Here is an 18,292-nt window from a genome sequence, read left to right as displayed (position 1 = left end):
GCTGAGATCGCGCCACTGCACTCCAGCCTGGGCAACAAGAATGAAACTCTGTCTCAAAAAAAAAAAAGAAGAGGAAAAGAAAAAGCAAGCAAGCAAGCTCAGGCTAATTCCCAGCTCCCTGGTTGTGAGCAGCCCTGGGCTTCTACAGTGACCTCTTTTGGGCAGAGGCCTACCAGGTGAGCCAGAAGGTACAATGTTAAAGAAAACTGTTTCTGACCCCATTTCCAGAGCAGAGAGGAAGGGAGGGGGTGAGACGGCCACAGGTGACTGATAGCATAAGTCAGCCCTCGTTCCTGGGCTCCACAGAGGCCTGCCCTGGTGCTGTCCCACCTTCGGGAGAGGTGGCTCCCTGGCTTCCCCGAGGACCATCTTCCAACCCTCCTGCCCCTCAAGGTTGCTCTACGTGGCCAGGTATCCTGCTAGCAAACCCTTTTCCCCAATGATGGCCCAGACGGAACTCTTAATAAAAAAAAATAATTTATTGTCAACAAAGGTGATATATACAACAGGAAAACAGATGTAAATGAGAACAGGAGTGAATGGGGTGCCCAGGCCCAGCTTCAGGCCTCTGCAGGGGTGGGACAGGAAGAGGTAATGGAGGCCTCCTGGTTTAGAAGCCTGAACAAGTGGGGAGGGGAGGTGTCCCCCGAGGTAGTGGGACTCAGTTCAAACCCCCTTATGACCACTCTTGTGTAAGGCACTGTGCCAAGGGAGAATGGTGGGGAGCAGGGGAAGGGTGGAAGGAGGTCATGAGGGACAAAGAGAGGTGGGGGTCAGCGAAGGACTGGGGTAGGTGTTCTCCACAGGCCCAGTGCCCTACTGCACAACAGCCTCGGCCACCCTCGCCGACCTCAGGCCTGTCCAGGAACAGACACTTTCCAGTGCCCTAAAATAACAGTGGATGCTGCCCCCGCCCCCTCCTGCCCTGGCACCTGTTTCTACTCTCTCGACCAGGTGGGTGAGCCAGGCAGGTCCGAGTTATAAGCCACTGGGGGACGCTGCCTCCTCCCTCCCTCCCTCCCCAGGAAAGCAAGAATTTACACCCCATTCCCTTTCTCCGGCTTCCCCGCCACAGTAGTGCTGGATTCTGACAGAACTGTCGGCCAGTCTGAGGTGTCACCTGCTCCCACACGCTTGGTGCCCTGGGGATGCCTGGACCAGTCTTGCAGGAGGCTGACTGCTGGGGGCTCCTCCATCCGCACGCGGATAACCTGGAGATCCAGTGTCCCGCGGAGCCCCGGAGGGGGAGCTGGGCAGGGATGAGAGCAGAGAGCAGTCAGAGCCCCCCAGGCACCCCACCACGAGGATGCTCCCTGGAAGCTCTGCAAACTGTACCCACATTTCCAGGGCTTTCATTATGTCCACAGCCCAGTGCCTGGCATGAGGGGAAGCCCAAGGACGGCAGGGAGCTCCACTCCTGGGTGATCGAGGAGGACTGCCGCCAGCTAGAAAATGAGGCTCATAGCCTCCCTAGGGACAAGCCAGATGAAGCCAGGCCGCATTCCTCCTGTATGTATTTTGGCACAAGGACGCCCGGTGCTGCGTGCCTCTTCCTGCAACTCCTACCTGCAACTCCATTTTATCTCAAACTTACTGGGCATCCTAGCCTAACGGGTTCTGCCTGAGTGGGGCAGAGGTGATGGGGTGGGAACACCCAGAAGCAGTCTAAGGGATAGCTGTGCCCACCAAGGAGCTCATGAGAGACTACACTGGGGAGAGAAAAGACCCCTGGCGAACTTCCACCAGGCTCTTTATCTCCCGAGTGTCAACACCTACATCACCAAGACCAGGCGTCCACCTTAGCAGTATGGAAAAGGCACTCATAATGGGCAAAGCTGGGCCTCGAGGCAGAGGAAAGAGGACTGCCATGGCTGTGTGCAGCCATAAAAAACGAGCACACAACAGGGACGTGTGCAAAAGTTACGTTACATTAGGGCTGGGCATGGTGGCTCATGCCGGTAATCCCAGCACTTTGGGAGGCCAAGGTGAGCAGATCACTTGAGGTCAGGAGTTTGAGACCAGCCTGGCTAACATGGAGAAACCCTTTACTAAAATACAAAGAAATTAGGCAGGCATAGTGGTGCACCCCTCTAATCCCAGCTACTCAGGAGGCTGAGGCGGGAGAATCGCATGAACCTGGGAGGTGGAGGTTGCAGTGAGCCAAGATCATGCCACTGCACTCCAGCCTGGGAGACAGAGCGAGACTGTCTCAAAAAAAAAAAAAAAAAAAAAAAAAGTTACGTTACATTGAAAGGCAAAAACAGAAAATGGTGATTTCAACTACTCCACTGTCTATATTGGGAAGGATTCATTTGTGTGTGTTCCTTTTCTACCGTTTTTAGAGACATGATTATTTAAAATGTGGCAGAGAAAACAGGTACAATTTTGCTGTGCAATGTGCTGGAATTTAAAATGACTTAGTGGCTGCCACCGAATTTTTATCACCTACCAAATTCTATTCTGTGTTCCCAGAAGCTAGTTTGTCTCCCTGATAAACTATAGGCTCCCTGAAGGAACACTGAATCTCATTTGTTCATTAATTTGACAATAATTTATTGAGCACTATACGCCCAATGCCGTTCGGATTGCTGGGGTACAGCGGTGAATGGAGCTCCCTAAGTGGCCTTCTGGGACTTCACATTCTAGTTATCAGAGCCAATAAATAGGATAAACAAATAAAAAATGCAGTATGTTATATATGGACAGACGCAAAGTAGCAAAGTACACCAGGCAAAGGAGATAGGACAGCAGAGAGCTGACAGGGGACCAGAGACACAGAGGGAGCGAGGAGCCAGCGAGGCGGACAGGTGAGGGAACAGCATTTTGAGCAGAGGGAGGAGCAAGTATGGACGCCCTGGTGGAGCACGCTGGCTTCCCCAGGAACAGCAAGGTCAGTGCCTGTGTGGGGAGAGGGGTGTAGGGGGAGAGGTAAGGAGCCTGTGGGGAGCTCACTGGTCACCACGAAGGCTCTGGCTTTTATCTGGAGTGCAACAGCAGCAGTACAGAAAGGCCGTGAGTAGAGGAGTGACTGGATCTGACTTGTGTTCTCAGCAGGGACACTCTGGCTGCTACAGGAGAGCAGAGCATAGCGGGCAAAGCTCAGCAGCCAGGAGACCTGGCTTAGGTTTGTTACAGGAACCAGGCGAGAGCTGGCCCTGACTAGGGTAGCGGCAGTGGATGTGGTGACAGCAGTGTGAGCGCTGAACTTGTTTTGGAGGATCGGCTGCTGGACAGATGCTGGGCTGGAGAAAGAAGAGGATGACTGTGTGGGTGTGGCCACAGCAAACTGAAGCCTGGGGCTGCCTGTTCATTGGGAAAGGGAAAATTGTGGAGTCTGGGGGTGGGGTGCATTGGGGAGATTGGGGGGTTCAGTTTCAATGTGCTGAGTTTGAGACTTTTTTCTTTTTTGAGACGGAGTCTCGCTGTGTCGCCAGGCTGGAGTGCAGTGGCACGATGTTTGAGATCTTTTAGACAATCATGTAGAGATACCACCTGGGCAACTGGAAAAGAGGATGGAACCAGGAAGGAGCGGCCAAGATGAGCGTTACGAGCACACACGGCATTGAAAGCTGTGAACCTACATGAGATCTCCCAGGGAGCGAGTACCGACACTGACCCATGGCTGGGGATACTTAAGCACTTACTCATTCACCAAACACATAAGCTGGGCCTACGCTGTGCCAGGCACTGTTCTGGCTACCGGGGATATTACAGTGCAGGATGCAAACACCCTAACATGCAGGCCCTTACATTCTAGAAAGGGAAAGGCAGACAATGATATGACGTGTTCCAACAATGGGAGCTGAGAGTGAGCGGCAAGAGAAACTGAGAAGGAACAGTTAGTGAGGGAAGAGGAACACCAGGCGAGCAGCTGCCGGAAAAGCCAAGGGAAGAAAGCTGTCTCCAGGAAGGAGTGAGTGATCGGCCCACTGTAACCATCAGATCAGAAAGCAAAGGACCAGCCAGGTGCAGTGGCTCATGCCTGTAATCCCAGCACTTTGGAAGGCCAAGGCGGGCAGATCACTTGAATTCAGGAGTTTGAGACTAGCCTGACCAACATGATGAAACCCTGTCTCTACTAAAAATACAAAATTAGCTGGGTGAGGTGGTGCACGCCTGTAATCCCAGCTATTCGGGAGGCTGAGGCAGGATAATCGCTTGAACCTGGGAAGTGGAGGTTGCAGTGAGCCGAGATCACGCCACTGCACTCCAGCCTGGGCAACAAGAGTGAAACTCCATCTCCAAAAAAAAAAAAAAAAAAAAAAAAAAAAAGAAGGACTGCCAGGCACGGTGGCTCACACCTGCTGTAATCCCAGCACTTTGGGAGGCCGAGGCAGGCGGATCACGAGGTCAGGTGTTCGAGACCAGCCTGGCCAACACAGTGAAACCCCATCTCTACTAAAAATACAAAAATTAGCTGGGCATAGTGGCAGGCGTCTGTAATCCCAGCTACTTGGGAGGCTGAGGCAGGAGAATCACGTGAACCTGGGAGGCAGGGGCTGCAGTGAGCTGAGATCATGCCACTGCACTCCATTTTGGGCAACAGAGCTAGACTCCAACTCGGGAAAAAAAAAAAAAAAGAGAAGGACCAAGAACAGACTACTGAATTTTATGGAAGTCAACGGCGACCTTGCCAAATGAGCAATTTTAGTGTGGAGTGCTGAGGATGAAAGTTTGAAGCAGATTCCAGAGAGAGATGGGAAGCAGCTGCTACAGAAAACACAGTCCAGCTTTACTGAAAAGGTATAGGGACAAATGAAGACAGTGGCTAGGGGGACGAGGGGCTAAGAAGGAAGAAATAACAGCTTTGTGTAGGCTGATGGGGAAGACCCAGGGGCATTGTGACAAGGGGGAGGTAGGATAGGCTTTAGTGATGAGGACAGGGGCCAGCCTTTGCTAGGAGCAGTTCAGTTACATAAGCTGGAGAGAAGGCAGGGAATTCAGCCTGGGTGCCGGAGGGAGGGGGGTTGGGGGCAGGGGACACTGCTTACAGGCAAGGTGTCTGAGTGGGTGGAGTGGATATACATCAGGCTGCCAGGCGTAGTGGCTCACGCCTGTAATCCCAGCACTTTGGGAGGCCGAGGTGGGCAGATCATTTGAGGTCAGAAGTTCAAGACCAGCCTGGCCAACATGGTGAAACCTCATCTCTACTAAAAATACAAAAATTAACTGGGTGTGGTGGTGGGGGCCTGTAGTCCAGCTACTCAGGAGGCTGGATTTCAAGCGATTGCTTGAAAACAAACAAACAAAAAAAAGAAAGACAACAAGCTGCCACCTACTAGGTGAGTGGCCCTGAGGGAGGTACCTAACCTCTCCATGGCTCAGTTTTCTGTTCTGTAAAATGGAAATCATGATACTTTAGAGGATGTTTGTATGGATTTAATGAGGTAACATTAAGAGTTCAGGCCAGTCGCAGTGATGCATGCCTATAATCCCAGCACCTTGGGAGGCCAAGGCAGGCAGATCCCCTGAGCTCAGGAGACCAGCCTGGGCAACATGGCGAAACCCCAGTCTCTACAAAACAAATACAAAAAGTATCCAGGTGTGGTGGTGCACGGCTGTAATCCCAGCTACTCAGGAGGCTGAGGTGGGAGGATCACTTGAGTCTGGGAGGCGGAGGTTGCAGTGAGTGGAGATTACACCACTGCACTCCAGCCTGGGCGACAGAGAAATCCCAACTCAAAAAAAAAAGAGTTCAGTACATAGTAAGGGCTCAATAGGTAGGGACTTCCCAACCCAAGAGAATTAAGTGCCAGTTATTCTTTTTTTTTTTTTTTTTTTTTTGAGACGGAGTCTTTCTCTGTCCCCCAGGCTGGAGTGCAGTGGCGCGATCTCGGCTCACTGCAAGCTCCGCCGCCTGGGTTCACGCCATTCTCCTGCCTCAGCCTCCCGAGTAGCTGGGACTACAGGCGCCCGCCAACACGCCCGGCTAATTTTTTTGTGTTTTTAGTAGAGACGGGGTTTCACCGTGTTAGCCAGGATGGTCTCAATCTCCTGACCTCATGATCTGCCCACCTCGGCCTCCCAAAGTGCTGGGATTACAGGCTTGAGCCACCGTGCCCGGCTAGTGCCAGTTATTCTTGGCAGCAAGGAGAGCAGAGGTAAGGATAGGTGCGGAGGTTGGGAGAGCGAGGCCTGAGATCTGGTAGAGATCAGAATCCCAGGGCCATAAAAAAAAAAAAGTGAGCTGGGAGGATTTAGCAGTCTCTGGGACAAACTGAGCCCTTCTGCACCCCTGCCCCAGAAATGCCCCTCTTTCCCAGAAATGTCACCACCAGAATGGCAAGAAAAGGCAGCTATCAATCATTCACTCATCTTTTCCATGAATTTTTTTTACCAGGGGCTCTCTTTGTGCCAGGCACTGTTCTAGATGGTAAAGATACAACAGTGAGACCTGGCGCGGTGGCTCACGCCTGTAATCCCAGCACTTTGGGAGGCCGAGGTGGGCAGATCACCTGAGGTCGGGAGTTTGAGACCAGCCTGACCAACATGGAGAAACCCTGTCTCCACTAAAAAAAAAAAAAATACAAAATTAGCCAGGCATAGTGGCACATGCTTGTAATCCCAGCTACTAGGGAGGGTGAGGCAGGAGAATCGCTTGAACCTGGGAGGCAGAGGTTGCGGTGAGCCGACATCGCGCCACTGCACTCCAGCCTGGGCAACAAGAGTGAAATTTTGCCTCAAAAAAAAAAAAAAAAAGATACAATAGTGAACAAAAATAAACACCCCTGCCAGGCGTGGCGGTTCATGCCTGTAATCCCAGCACTTTGGGAGGCGGAGGTGGGCGGATCACTTGAGGTCAGGAGTTCAAGACCAGCCTGGCCAACATGGTGAAACCCCATCTCTACTAAAAATATAAAAATTAGCCGGGTGTGGTGGCAGGCGCTTGTAATCCCAGCTACTTGGGAGGCTGAGGCAGGATAATCACTTGAACCTGGGAGGCAGAGGTTGCAGTGAGGCAAGATTGCACCATTGCACTCCAGCCTGGGTGACAAACAAACAAACAAAAAACACCCTTGTGAAGCTCACACTCACACTTATGCACACACATGCTCACTCTCTCACTCCGCTTCCTCCTTTGTCTGGCCTGCAAACACAAGTTCTTGCCAAGGTATCCTAAGCCAGATCCCTAGGTTCTACTTAAACTAACACCAGCGAGGGCCGTGCATGGTGGCTCATGCCTGTAATCCCAGCACTTTGGGAGGCCGAGGTGGGCGGATCACCTGAGGTCAGGAGTTTGAGACTAGCCTGGCCAATAGGGTGAGACGCGATCTCTACTAATAATACAAAAAAATTAGCCAGGCATGGTGGCGCACGCCTGTAATCCCAGCTACTCAGGAGGCTGAGGCAGGGGAATCGCTTCAACTAGGGAGGCGGAGGTTTCAGTGAGCCAAGATCGCGCCACTGCACTCCAGCCTGGGCGACAAGAGCAAAACTCCATCTCCAAAAAAAAAAAAAGAAAAACACAGGCCAGGTGCGGTGGCTCATGCCTGTAATCCCTGCACTTTGGGAGGTTGAGGTGGGCAGATCACGAGGTCAGGAGATCGAGACCATCCTGGCTAACACGGTGAAACCCCGTCTCTACTAAAAATACAAAAAATTAGCCAGGTGTGGTGGTGGATGCCTGTAGTCCCAGCTCCTTGGGAGGCTGAGGCAGGAGAATGGCATGAACCTGGGAGGCAGAGCTTGCAGTGAGCCGAGATCACGCCACTGCATCCAGCCTGGGCGACAGAGCAAGACTCCGTCTCCAAAAAAAAAAAAAAAAAAAAGGAAGAAAAACACCAGCAAGACAGAGAGGCTCCTCTTTCCATTACTTGTCAGTGGGTCATTGTGGCCCACCTCCTCTCCTGGCCTGCACACTCTCCCCATCCTCCTCCAGCAAGGTCCTCAGAAGGTTCTAGAGTCTTCCCGGAGTACCTCACATTCACATTCATCAGCTCAGCTAACCTGACCATAGGTGGCCTTTTCCAACTGCTAAATCCACAATTTTTACACCTCTAATTTTTTTTAAAGTGGCAGGATCTTTATTTAAATAAAGTCTTCAGAGAACTTCAATACGTACATAAGAACACAGAAAGTAGAGCCATTCTGGTCGAAGCTTCACAGGTTTCTTAGAAATCTATCCAAGCTTTGGGTTCGTGAGACCATCTGAAACCACAGGTCCAGAGCCTCTGCTCTGCAAAGAACCGCCATGGGGGCCCCTGGTTTTTAAAGATTTACTGCCTCCAGCCTATATACCTGGACACAGAGTTTTGGGGGACAAGGGCTGTCTCACTCATGCCATCTCCCAGGGCGCTTCCCTCGGGCACAGGCTCCAGGAACACTTGTGTACCACTGAGGTATCTTCTGTGGTTTCCCAGGCATCTCCAACCTCCATGAAGGCTGCCACTGCTGACAACACCCTACAGTCACCTCCGCCCCTCTCAGATCACTCAAGCAGCCTGCTGAAGCCCCTTCCTCTCAGACTTTGCCCACTCACCCCAAAGAAACCTAAAATCTCAGGGATTCTCTTCTCATCTACTCACCACTCCAGAAAGGTGGAGTTTGCGCACAGGGTACCCCAGGACTCGAAATGAAGGCTCCCTTTCGAGAATGAAACCAGAAGACCCATTAGACAGTGGAAGAGGTCAGCCATTTAGAGCAGGGATCCACCGGAGAGAACCAGGAGACTCGGGACACGCTCAAGTCCAAGCAGCACACACGGTCTCAGGGAGCCAGGACTGGAATGTGACTCAAGCTGAAACTTGAGACAGTTAAAACTGTGATCTACGTGAAAGGGTGAGGCCTGCCTTGAGATCACAAAACGGGGGGCCCATATTTAGGCAAATAAACAAAAGCAACTACACACACACACAAACACACAGAGAGCTCTCGCTGAAGGATACAAACCAAATTAAGAATGTTATGGCAGTGAAAAACCTTGTGAGGGGTGAGTGGAGTGTGACTAAAGGAGTACATAATACGCTGGCTTTTTTCTTTGTTTTTTTTTTTTGAGACAGTCTAGCTCTGTTGCCCAGGCTGGAGTACAGTAGTACAATCTGATTGGAGTACAATCAGAATTTACTGCAACCTCAAATTCCTGGGCTCAAGTGATCCTCTTGCCTTAGCCCCTAGTCTTAGTAGGGACTAGAGGTGCACACCAACATGCCCAATTAATTTTAAAAATTCTTCTAGAGATGGAGTCTCCTTATGTTGCTCAGGTTGGTCTCGAACGCCTAGCCTCAGGCAATCTTCCCACTTTGGCATCTCAAAGTGCTGGGAATGACAGGTCTGTGAGCCACTGTGCCTAGCCAAGGCTTTTTTCTTTATGCACACCTGTCATCCCAGAACTTTGGGAGGCCCAGGTGGGAGGACTGCTTGCACCCAGGAGTTGGAGACTAGCTTGGGCAACACAGCGAAAACCTGTCTCTACAAAAAATTTAAGAATTAATCTGGTGTGGAGATGCACACCTGTGGTCCCAGCTACTCAGGAAGCTGTGGCAGGAGGACTGCTTGAGCCTGGGAGTTTGAGGCTGCAGTGAGCTATGATGGCGCCACTGTACTCCAGCCTGGGCAGGGACTCTGTCTCAGAAAACAAAAACAAAAGCACACCTGCTTTTTAAGAGCCCTGTTCTCAGGCCGGGCGCGGTGGCTCACGCTTATAATCCCAGCACTTTGGGAGGCCGAGGCGGGCGGATCACGAGGTCAGGAGATCGAGACCATGGTGAAACCCCGTCTCTACTAAAAAAAAATACAAAAAATTAGCCGGGCGTGGTGGCAGGCGCCTGTAGTCCCAGCTACTCGGAGAGGCTGAGGCAGGAGAATGGCGTGAACCCAGGAGGCAGAGGTTGCAGTGAGCCGAGATCGTGCCACTGCACTCCAGCCTAGGGGACAGAGCGAGACTCTGTCTCCAAAAAAAAAAAAAAAAAAAAAAAAGAGCCCTGTTCTCAAGAGAGCCTCCAGCCACCTCGTTGGCCATCATTCTATGGCTCTAGTTCCAAACACACATTTCAGACAAGTTGGTACAAGGAGACATGCACTCCTGACCCATTCACTTCTTCAAGAAGCATTTCCTGAGCGCCTGTAAACTATGCTTGGCATGGAGAGGTGAACAGAGGACGAGGCTCGGTCTCTGCCCTGCTGGACTACATTCCAGTCTCATCCTAATTCTGTCTGCTGGGTCATGTGTGGTTGGCAGAATGATGCCTCTCACCCTAATCCCTGGAACCTGTGAATGTTTTGTTACATGGCAAAGGGGAATGAAGGTTACAGATGAAATTAAGGTTGCTCATCAGCAGACTCAAAAAGAGATTATCCTGGACTGAGTAGCCCAATATAATCATGAGGGTCCTTGAATGGGGAAGAGGCAGATGAGCCGGAACCCAGGGCAGTATCTGAGAAAGACTCTACTAGCCACTGCTGGCTTTGAAGATGGAAGGAGGCCACAAGCCAAGAAATGCAGGCAGCCTCTAGGAGCTGGTCAAGTCAAGAAAATAGATTTTCCCCTAGAGCTTCCATTGGAAGGAACACAGCCCTGCCAACACCTTGATTTTAGCTCAGTGAGACCCATTTTGGACCTCTGACCTCCAGAACTGTAAAATAATAAATCTGTGTTTTGTTTTGTTTTTAGAGAGGGTCTCATTCTGTCGTCCAGGCTGGAGTGCAGTGGTGTGATCATAGCTCGTTGCAGCCTTGAACTCCTGGGCTGAAACAATCCTCCTGTCTCAGCCTCCCAAGTGGCTGGGACTACAGGCACAAGCCATGTGTGTTGTTTTAAGCCATTACGTTTGTGTGGTTTGTTACAGCAGCAAATAGGAAACTGACATAAGGACCATGGGGAAGAAGGAACCATTTCTTTGAGAAATGGTTTTCCCTTTTGGAAAAAGGAATGGACATGTGCCCTTCTATACAAGTTATTTTTGTAAGGGCCAAATAAACTGTATGTAAGCTTCTTCTTTTTTTTTTTTGGAGACATAGAGTTTCACTCTGTTGCCCAGGCTGGAGTGCAGTGGCGCGATCTTGGCTCACTGCAACTTCCACCTCCCAGGTTCAAGTGATTCTCCTGCCTCAGCCTCCCAAGTAGCTGGGATTACAGGCGCCTGCCACCACACCTGGCTAATTTTTATATTTTTAGTAGAGATGAGGTTTTGCCATGTTGGCCAGGTTGGTCTCAAACTCCCGACCTCAGGTGATCTGCCCGCCTCAGCCTGCCAAAGTGCTGGGATTACAGGCATGAGCCACCGCGACTTGCCTTGTATGTAAGCTTCTTAAACTCAGTAGGACACCAAACAACACAAGCACTTACTGCTGTTATGAGGCAATTTACTGAGCTGGTGTCCCCTGGAGGTGTCTGTCCACTGCTCATCTCGTCTATTCTCTGGACACCTAACTGAATTGCTGAGTGGCCCCATCTGGGCCTCAGCTCCACCAGGGTAAGGTGGGCACCCCTCAGGCTCTAGCTAGAACAAACTGCATGTGTGGAAATCAGTATCAGGCTTCTGGGAAACACTGGCCTACCCCGACCCAATGACCAATTCCAGGAAACAAGGAAACACTAAGAAAAGCCCATCTGGTCAGGTGCCGTGGCTCATGCCTGTAATCCTAGCAGTTTGGGAGGCTGAGGCAGGTGGATCACCTGAGGTCAGGAGTTCGAGACCAGACTGGCCAACATGGCGAAACCCTGTCTCTACTAAAAATACAAAAATTAGCTGGGCATGGTGGCGCGCACCTGTAATCCCGGCTACTCAGGAGGGTGAGGCAGGAGAATCGCTTGAACCTGGGAAGTGGAGGTTGCATTGAACCGAGATCACACCACTGCACTCCTTTGAGTGAGACAGCAAGACTCTTGTCTCAAAAGATAAAAAAAAATAGGCCAGGCGTGGTGCACTTTGGGAGGCCAAGGCAGGTGGATTACCTGAGGTCAAGAGTTTGAGACCAGCCTGGCCAACATGGCGCAACCCTGTCTCTACCAAAAATACAAAAATTAGCCAGGTGTGGTGGTGCACGCCTGTAATCCCAGCTACTAGGGAGGGTGAGGCAGGAGAATTGCTTGAACCTGGGAGGCAGAGGTTGTAGTGAGCCGGGCTTGTGCTACTACCTGCCAGTCTGGGCAACAGAGCAAGATTCTGTCTCAAAAAACAAACAAACAAAAAAAGGAAAGCTCAGCTTTCAGGCCAGCCTTCCTCATCATTCAGATCCCCCTGCCCTGGCCCCGTGTCCCAGGAAACCTAAGCACCACCCACCCCTACCCTGGGCTCTGCCACAGAGCAGCCTCTCCGAAGCCCAGCCCAGGAGCGCTGCCTGCGAGGTCCCCACTGTGCTTCCCTCTCAGGAGGGCTCACCTGGAGAGGGGCTTTCTGCCCGGGGAAGGCCTCCTTCCACTGCTTCCCTGTCTTTGGATGAGTCCTTGCTGTCTGGGCCCCTGAGCTGGGTGTGGGAGAAGAGCTGCAAGACGAAGCCGGCGGGGAAGCTGCCATCAGTGAAGTGTCGGACCTCGGCTGGTGCTGCGAAAGTCTCCGTGGGCGAGTCTGGCGATGGGGGCTCTGGAAGGGAGGATGGGATGGAACTGTGAGTGAAAAAGCCTCAGGGGCTGCAGGCGCCCTGCGCCCGGGCCCTGCTGCATCCTCACTGACGCGGATTTCCTCAGAGCACTGTAGCCAGAGCCCACGCCTCCCCCTCACCTGGGTCAGGGTCCAGGTTTTTGGTCATAGGTCTCCCTCTTTTCTTTCTGACTGGCTCTTCCCCTGGGGGCTCCTTCCATCTCTGACCACGGGGCTTCTTATTTCCTGGCTCTGTGACAGGGACAGCTGCAAAAAGAAAAGACCTCATACCCTTTTTAAGAGGCCATCCCCGAACCCTGCCACCCCAGGGCTCCTGAAGATACCTGCCCAGAACACAGGGCCTGTATTTCACCCTGTCCCCAAACCCCCACCTCCACCGGGGCTCACTGGCTTTTCTGCTGACTAACCAGGAAGCTCGAGGGGGCGGAGTCCCCTGGGCCGGCTCCTTTTAGGGAGGGATGGGTTATCCTCAGAGTCAAGAAGAACGACAATTTCGGCTGGCATTCTGGCAGGGTCTGGGTTGGAGTCTGGATCTGGATGGGCATCCTGGCCTGAGTCTGTAGGGAGCAAGAGCACAATGAGCTTCTAGTGCCCCAACAAGTCTGACTTCTCCCTTCGCCCGCCCCAGGACCAACTACCTGAGTTGGGTGGGGATGGCTGCTCAGCTCTCACATCTTGCAAGAGGGCCACCCCTTCACTCCAGGCCTCCAGGATGTTGCTCTTCTCAGAAGGGCTCAGGTCCAAGGTGTGAGGGTGCTGCTCCAAGATGTGCGAGCGAGCCGTGTCGGCTGAGGGTGCCCGGATCTCAGCGCCACACACCATGCACAGTGCCCGCCCGCTGCCTCCTGGGCTGCTGCCCACCAGGAACTCCTGCTCCCAAGACACCTGCTGCTTGGGCTCCTCGCAGCCATCACTGCCCGCCTCTAGCGGGCTGGGTCTAGGCGGTGGGGTCTTCTCCTGTTGGGTTACTGTGAGGGGAGAGGGGGAGGGTGTTATCACTAAAGGTGCCCACAGCCGACAACACTTAGCACGTCTCCAGACTCAGTGGTTTGAGTGGGATGGGGGAGGAGAGCATTTCTGTCAAAAGTGTCCTTCTTCCTTCCCCTGGAGCCCATGAGGCACACGCCACACTCAACACAGCCGACGTGCCCGGGATCCCATGACTCTCGCGTCTATACTTCCTCTTGATCTAGTCTTGGACCTTAGGACTACACATACTTTCCCAACAGGCTGCATTCTTGCAGGTCTCCAGCCTTTGCACATCTGTCCAGACCACCCTGATTGGGCTGGGCAACATCATCCCTGTGAAGCTTTCCAGAACCCCAATCCCTGACAATAGATTTCATCCAAATCTGACTTCTACACTTTCTGGAGGGTGAGGAAGGTAAATTCTTTTAATTTTTAAATTTTATTTATTTATTTTGAGACAGAGTCTCACTTTGTCACCCAGGCTGGAGTGCAATGGCGCAATCTCAGCTCATTGCAGCCTTGACCTCCTGGGTTCAAGCGATCCTCCTGCTTCAGCCTGCCAAGCACCTGGGACTACAGGTGAGCGCCACCACACCTGGCTAATAATTTTTTTTATTTTAAGAGATGGGGGTCTCATTTTGTCACCCAGGCTGGAGTACAGTGGCGTTATCATAGCTTACTGCTGCCTTGAACTCCTGGACTCAAAGGACCCCTCCAGCCTCAGCCACCTGAGTAGCTAGGGCTACAGACAGATGCATGCTATCACACCCAGCTAACAAAAAAAAATTTTAAGAGATGGGGTCTTGCTATGTTGCCCAGGCTGGTTATGAACTCCTAGGCTCAAGCGATCCTCCTGTTTCAGCCTCCCAAAGTGCTGGGATTACAGGCATGAGCCACCGTGCCCGTTCTAAAGGCCACCCCATCCCCTCAGAACTCGCCTCTCTTCTCAGTGCTCACAGAGCATTTACAGCCACGGTCCCACTCCTACTGCTGCCTGATACCTGCTCTTTGTGTACACATACAGACCATAAGCTTTCACAGGGCATCAGCCCTTTCCAGTTCAGCAAAGAAGGCAGCCTTAGACCTGCATCAGCCTGGAAGCTCAGTGCTTTTACGAAGTGCCCATGATCCTTCACGGCTGCATCTCCCTCCTACCTTCCAGAGAGGATGGGACATAATTAAAACACAGGAGGCCCTAATACCTGGGGGCTGCATGGAAGAGGTGGTATGAGAAATAGGAGCCTCGGCTTGCATGGATACAAGAGGTGGTGTCTGAAAGAGATACGAGATATGTCTTGTACCTATCTCTCATGCGACCATGGGCAGAAAACCTGACCTCTCAGTTGCAATCAGCTTTCTTCCCTACTAGTCTTCCAAAACAGCTCTCATCCAAGTCAGCAGTGCTAAACTCTGCAGTCAGTTTCTCAACTTCGTCCTCTGCCGATCACCTCTTCCATCTTGATTTTCATCACTTGCGTCTAGGGCATGACCTTCTGTTGGTTCTTCTTTTGCTTCCCTGGCACTCTTTCTCAGTTACGTGTGCTGGTTCTTCCTCATCTCTTCTCAATATTCCCTCCCTTCCTCTGGCTTGTTGCTGAAGAACCATCTCCCCTCACCAGAGCACCCCATTCCCCTTATGCTTCATCTCCAACACAGCACACGTCACCACCTGGCACTTGTTTTTGGGATGTTCACTGCCTGTCCCCTTACCACACCATTGAATCCATGACCACGGCCAGGCATGGTGGCTTATGCCTGAATCCCAGCACTTTGGGAGGCCAAGGCGGGTGGATCACCTGAGGTTGAGAGTTCGAGACCAGCCCCACCAACATGGAGAAACCCCATCTCTACTGAAAATACAAAATTAGCTGGACGTGGTGGCACATGCCTGTAATCCCAGTTATTCTGGAAGCTGAGGCAGGAGAATCACTTGAACCCGGGAGGCAAAGGTTGCAGTGAGCCGAGATCGTGCCATTGCACTGCAGCTTGGGCAAAAAGAGCAAAACTCCGTCTCAAAAAAAAAAAAAAAAAAAAAAAAAATCCATGACCACACAGATTTCTGATGTTTTGCATCTGTATCTCCTGGCATGTAGTGGCATTTAGTAATGTGTGATGAGGGACTGACTCGGTCTCCAACCTGCCATCACTGGAGTTTCCCAGGACTCAGTCCTTAGACACTTCTCTACTTCCTTCTCATCCCACTGTCTGCCTGCTGGCAATTTCCGTTTACGCCACTAGCCAGATACTCCCAAGAAATCCAGGCACACGTATCTGACTGCTTAGTTGACCTCTCCACCTGAATATGTCATAAATAGGCATCTCAAACTTAATCATATTCAAGCTTTCACTCCCAGTGTCCCACGAGCACTGCAGCCTTCCCCATCTCGGAAAATGAGAAGGCTGTTTCTCCAGTTGCTCAGGTCAAAAACCTTGAATTCGATCTTCCTCTCTCCACCGAAATCTTTGCAGAAGTTTGTGCTGCCGGACCTTTGCACTTGCTATTCGGCTTGAAGTGCTCTTCCTGCAGATATCTGCAAGGTTGGCATCCTCAATTCCTTCGGGTCTGTGCTCAAAATTCACCTTATTAGAAAACCCTTTCTGAACCACTCGATATATCCAATTAAATACCCATTCCCCCTCTTTCTCCTTTTCCTGCTTTAGTGATCTCTGAACCATTTACTGCCACCTAACATACTATACATGAACCTATTTCTCTGTCTTTAGCCATTGGTATATATATGTTCTTCAAAAACAGGGTTTTGGTTGCTCTGTTTACTGCTACTACTTCCCAGCCTAAAAACACTAGCCTAAACAGCCTAAAGTAGATGTCCAGTGAATATTGGTTGAATGAATTCACCTGTCTATTCTCGCCCTAACAGTGGGGATAAGGCCACCCTTGCAGGGTTGAGAGGATTAACTGAGACAGCCTCTGACAATGCCCAATGCACACTCAACAAATATTAGCAGAAGTAGGAAAACAACCTGTCTTTTGGACTAAATGCTCCAAGAAGGGAGGTGACCTTTATTTCCTTCATGAATTTTATAACCCTTCCAGTTCCAAAAAGGATGACAGGCAATGCAGACAGATATCATTCTGTTCGGCTGAAGTTCAATGAATGGCCTTGCTGCTCTCAACCTCTTCTGGGTACTATCCCGCTTAAGAAAAGCGGGGTGGGAGAATGGAAAGATATTTGCATTTTCATGCATATTAACTCTCCCACAAAGATGGCTCTTTGTTTTCTTATGGTTTGCAAGCTCCTGAGGACTAGAAATCGGTGAAGCGGGAGGGGACAGCGAGTGTTCTGAGATTGTTCCTCCCATCCACTCCCAAAGCTAATCTCATTCTAGCACTGCACTGCTTTTCCAAACTAGCTGTTGTATGCAGTCCCATTCATCCCTTCTCTCCAGAACCTGACACCTGTGGCTCCTGCAAGTGGAAGGCCTGGGAATGGGGATGAAGCGGGGTGGTGGGCAGGAAAGCGTTATGCTCGGAGAGCCCTTAAAATTCTCCTGGAGGTCGGCAGCGGCGCCCGCCTGCAGTCTCCGGCCTAGAGGCTTCGCCGCCCCTCGGACTAGAACACAGCCCGGCCGTTGTGCTTGCCTCCGCCTCCGAGGCTGTGAGACGGCGGCCGCAACCACCTCAGCGCCTCTGGGGATCCGGCCTCCGGTGCTGGGCCCGGGAGAGGGGGCGCTTGGGCACCGGAAGATCCGGAGCGTGCGGGGCGTGGATCGAAGTCTCCAGACCCTGGGCGGGGGAAAGAGGGAGGGAGGGGGAAATCGAGGAGGCCTGAGCTTCTAAACCATGGTGGGGGAGGTGCAAGAGCGCGTCCTGGACCCATATCCGAGAGAGAAACCTGGGCCCCAGGCTGAAGGGGGTGAGAAGGTGCCCGGGTCCCGGACCCCGACTGGGGAGGGACGGCCCCGGCCCGGGCCCCGCACCGTGACGCGGAAGTGGGATCCCCTCCATCCTCACCTCTGAGCATCGGCTCTGGCCGCGGAATTACGGCCACCACCATGGCCTCCTCCTCGTCCTCCCCTTCCTCGCATTTGAGCGTCACCTCGAAGCAGTCGAGTGCGGCGCCCTCGGCCTTTAGGGCCATGGTGCGGCCGTGGGCGATAGCGCTGGCCGGAGGACTGGCGCGCAGGCTTCGGCGCGCAGCCGGCAACCACCTCCCGCCTCCTGGCCGGAACGCGCCGGGCCCGCCGCCCGCCCTGCGCAGCCACCTCCCCGCCGCCCGCCCGCCGGGCCTGCGACCGGCGCGTCCGGGCCTCCCCGAGACCTCGGCGCGTCGGGAGCCCGGGCGGGGAGGGCTCAATCCGGGGCCCCTGCCCCCCGCCGCTCCCTTTTATGGAGGCTCATTGTCGGCGCCCGCCCGGCCGGCCAGCGGCGGACCCGCCCCCGATGCCGCGCGGCCAATCGCGCGTGGCCCCGCCCCGGGCACGCGGCCCCGTTAGAATCCCTGGACCCGGGAGGCGGCGGGAAGGGCCGAGGGGACCCGGGGCCGCCCGGTGCGCAGAGGCAGAGGGGCCCCCAAAACCCTCAACGCGGGCGCCTCAGTCGGCGGGCCGAGCCCGGGGTTTCCCTCCGTTAAGAAGTCAGTTGGGCGTTTCTGCTGGCGTGGAGAGCGCTACCAGGTGCCCCCGGATTTTGATCGGGAGTCGCTTTTGCCTTTCCGTGGACAAGCCTTCCTCCGCCAGCAGATGCCCCGGGCAGGAAGAGAAGCGGTGGGTGAGTGGAAAGGGCCTTGGTGTGGAAACGCAGAGACCGAATTCCTTCTCATCTG

The 18,292-nt window shown here is 52.8% G+C and overlaps 1 protein-coding gene across 8 annotated transcripts; it reads right to left on the bottom strand.

Annotated features, from left to right (window-relative positions):
* Positions 1-460: 460 nt before the first annotated feature.
* Positions 461-17,858, bottom strand: SPINDOC (spindlin interactor and repressor of chromatin binding). Of its 8 annotated transcripts, XM_055298322.2 has the most exons (9): positions 17,482-17,857; positions 13,178-13,507; positions 12,947-13,096; positions 12,660-12,785; positions 12,321-12,521; positions 8,526-8,583; positions 8,276-8,391; positions 8,063-8,176; positions 1,163-1,249 (listed from the first exon to the last, which is right to left on the bottom strand). In XM_055298322.2, the coding sequence occupies exons 1-8, from the start codon at positions 17,606-17,608 to the stop codon at positions 8,112-8,114; spliced, it is 1,173 nt and encodes a 390-aa protein (XP_055154297.1). In that variant the 5' UTR covers positions 17,609-17,857; the 3' UTR covers positions 1,163-1,249; positions 8,063-8,111. The 8 variants fall into 8 exon arrangements, with proteins under 8 accessions (XP_055154125.1, XP_055154471.1, XP_055154383.2 ...); XM_055298150.2 differs by lacking the exons at positions 8,063-8,176; positions 8,276-8,391 and having other exon boundaries at positions 461-1,211; positions 17,482-17,858; XM_055298496.2 differs by lacking the exons at positions 8,063-8,176; positions 8,276-8,391 and having other exon boundaries at positions 461-1,249; positions 17,482-17,854.
* Positions 17,859-18,292: the final 434 nt, after the last annotated feature.

Source organism: Symphalangus syndactylus, chromosome 1, assembly GCF_028878055.3.
Source record: "Symphalangus syndactylus isolate Jambi chromosome 1, NHGRI_mSymSyn1-v2.1_pri, whole genome shotgun sequence".
Lineage (NCBI taxonomy): Eukaryota > Metazoa > Chordata > Mammalia > Primates > Hylobatidae > Symphalangus > Symphalangus syndactylus.
The sequence above is the reverse complement of the archived record's forward strand: the minus strand, read 5'-3'. Positions and strand labels throughout refer to the sequence as shown.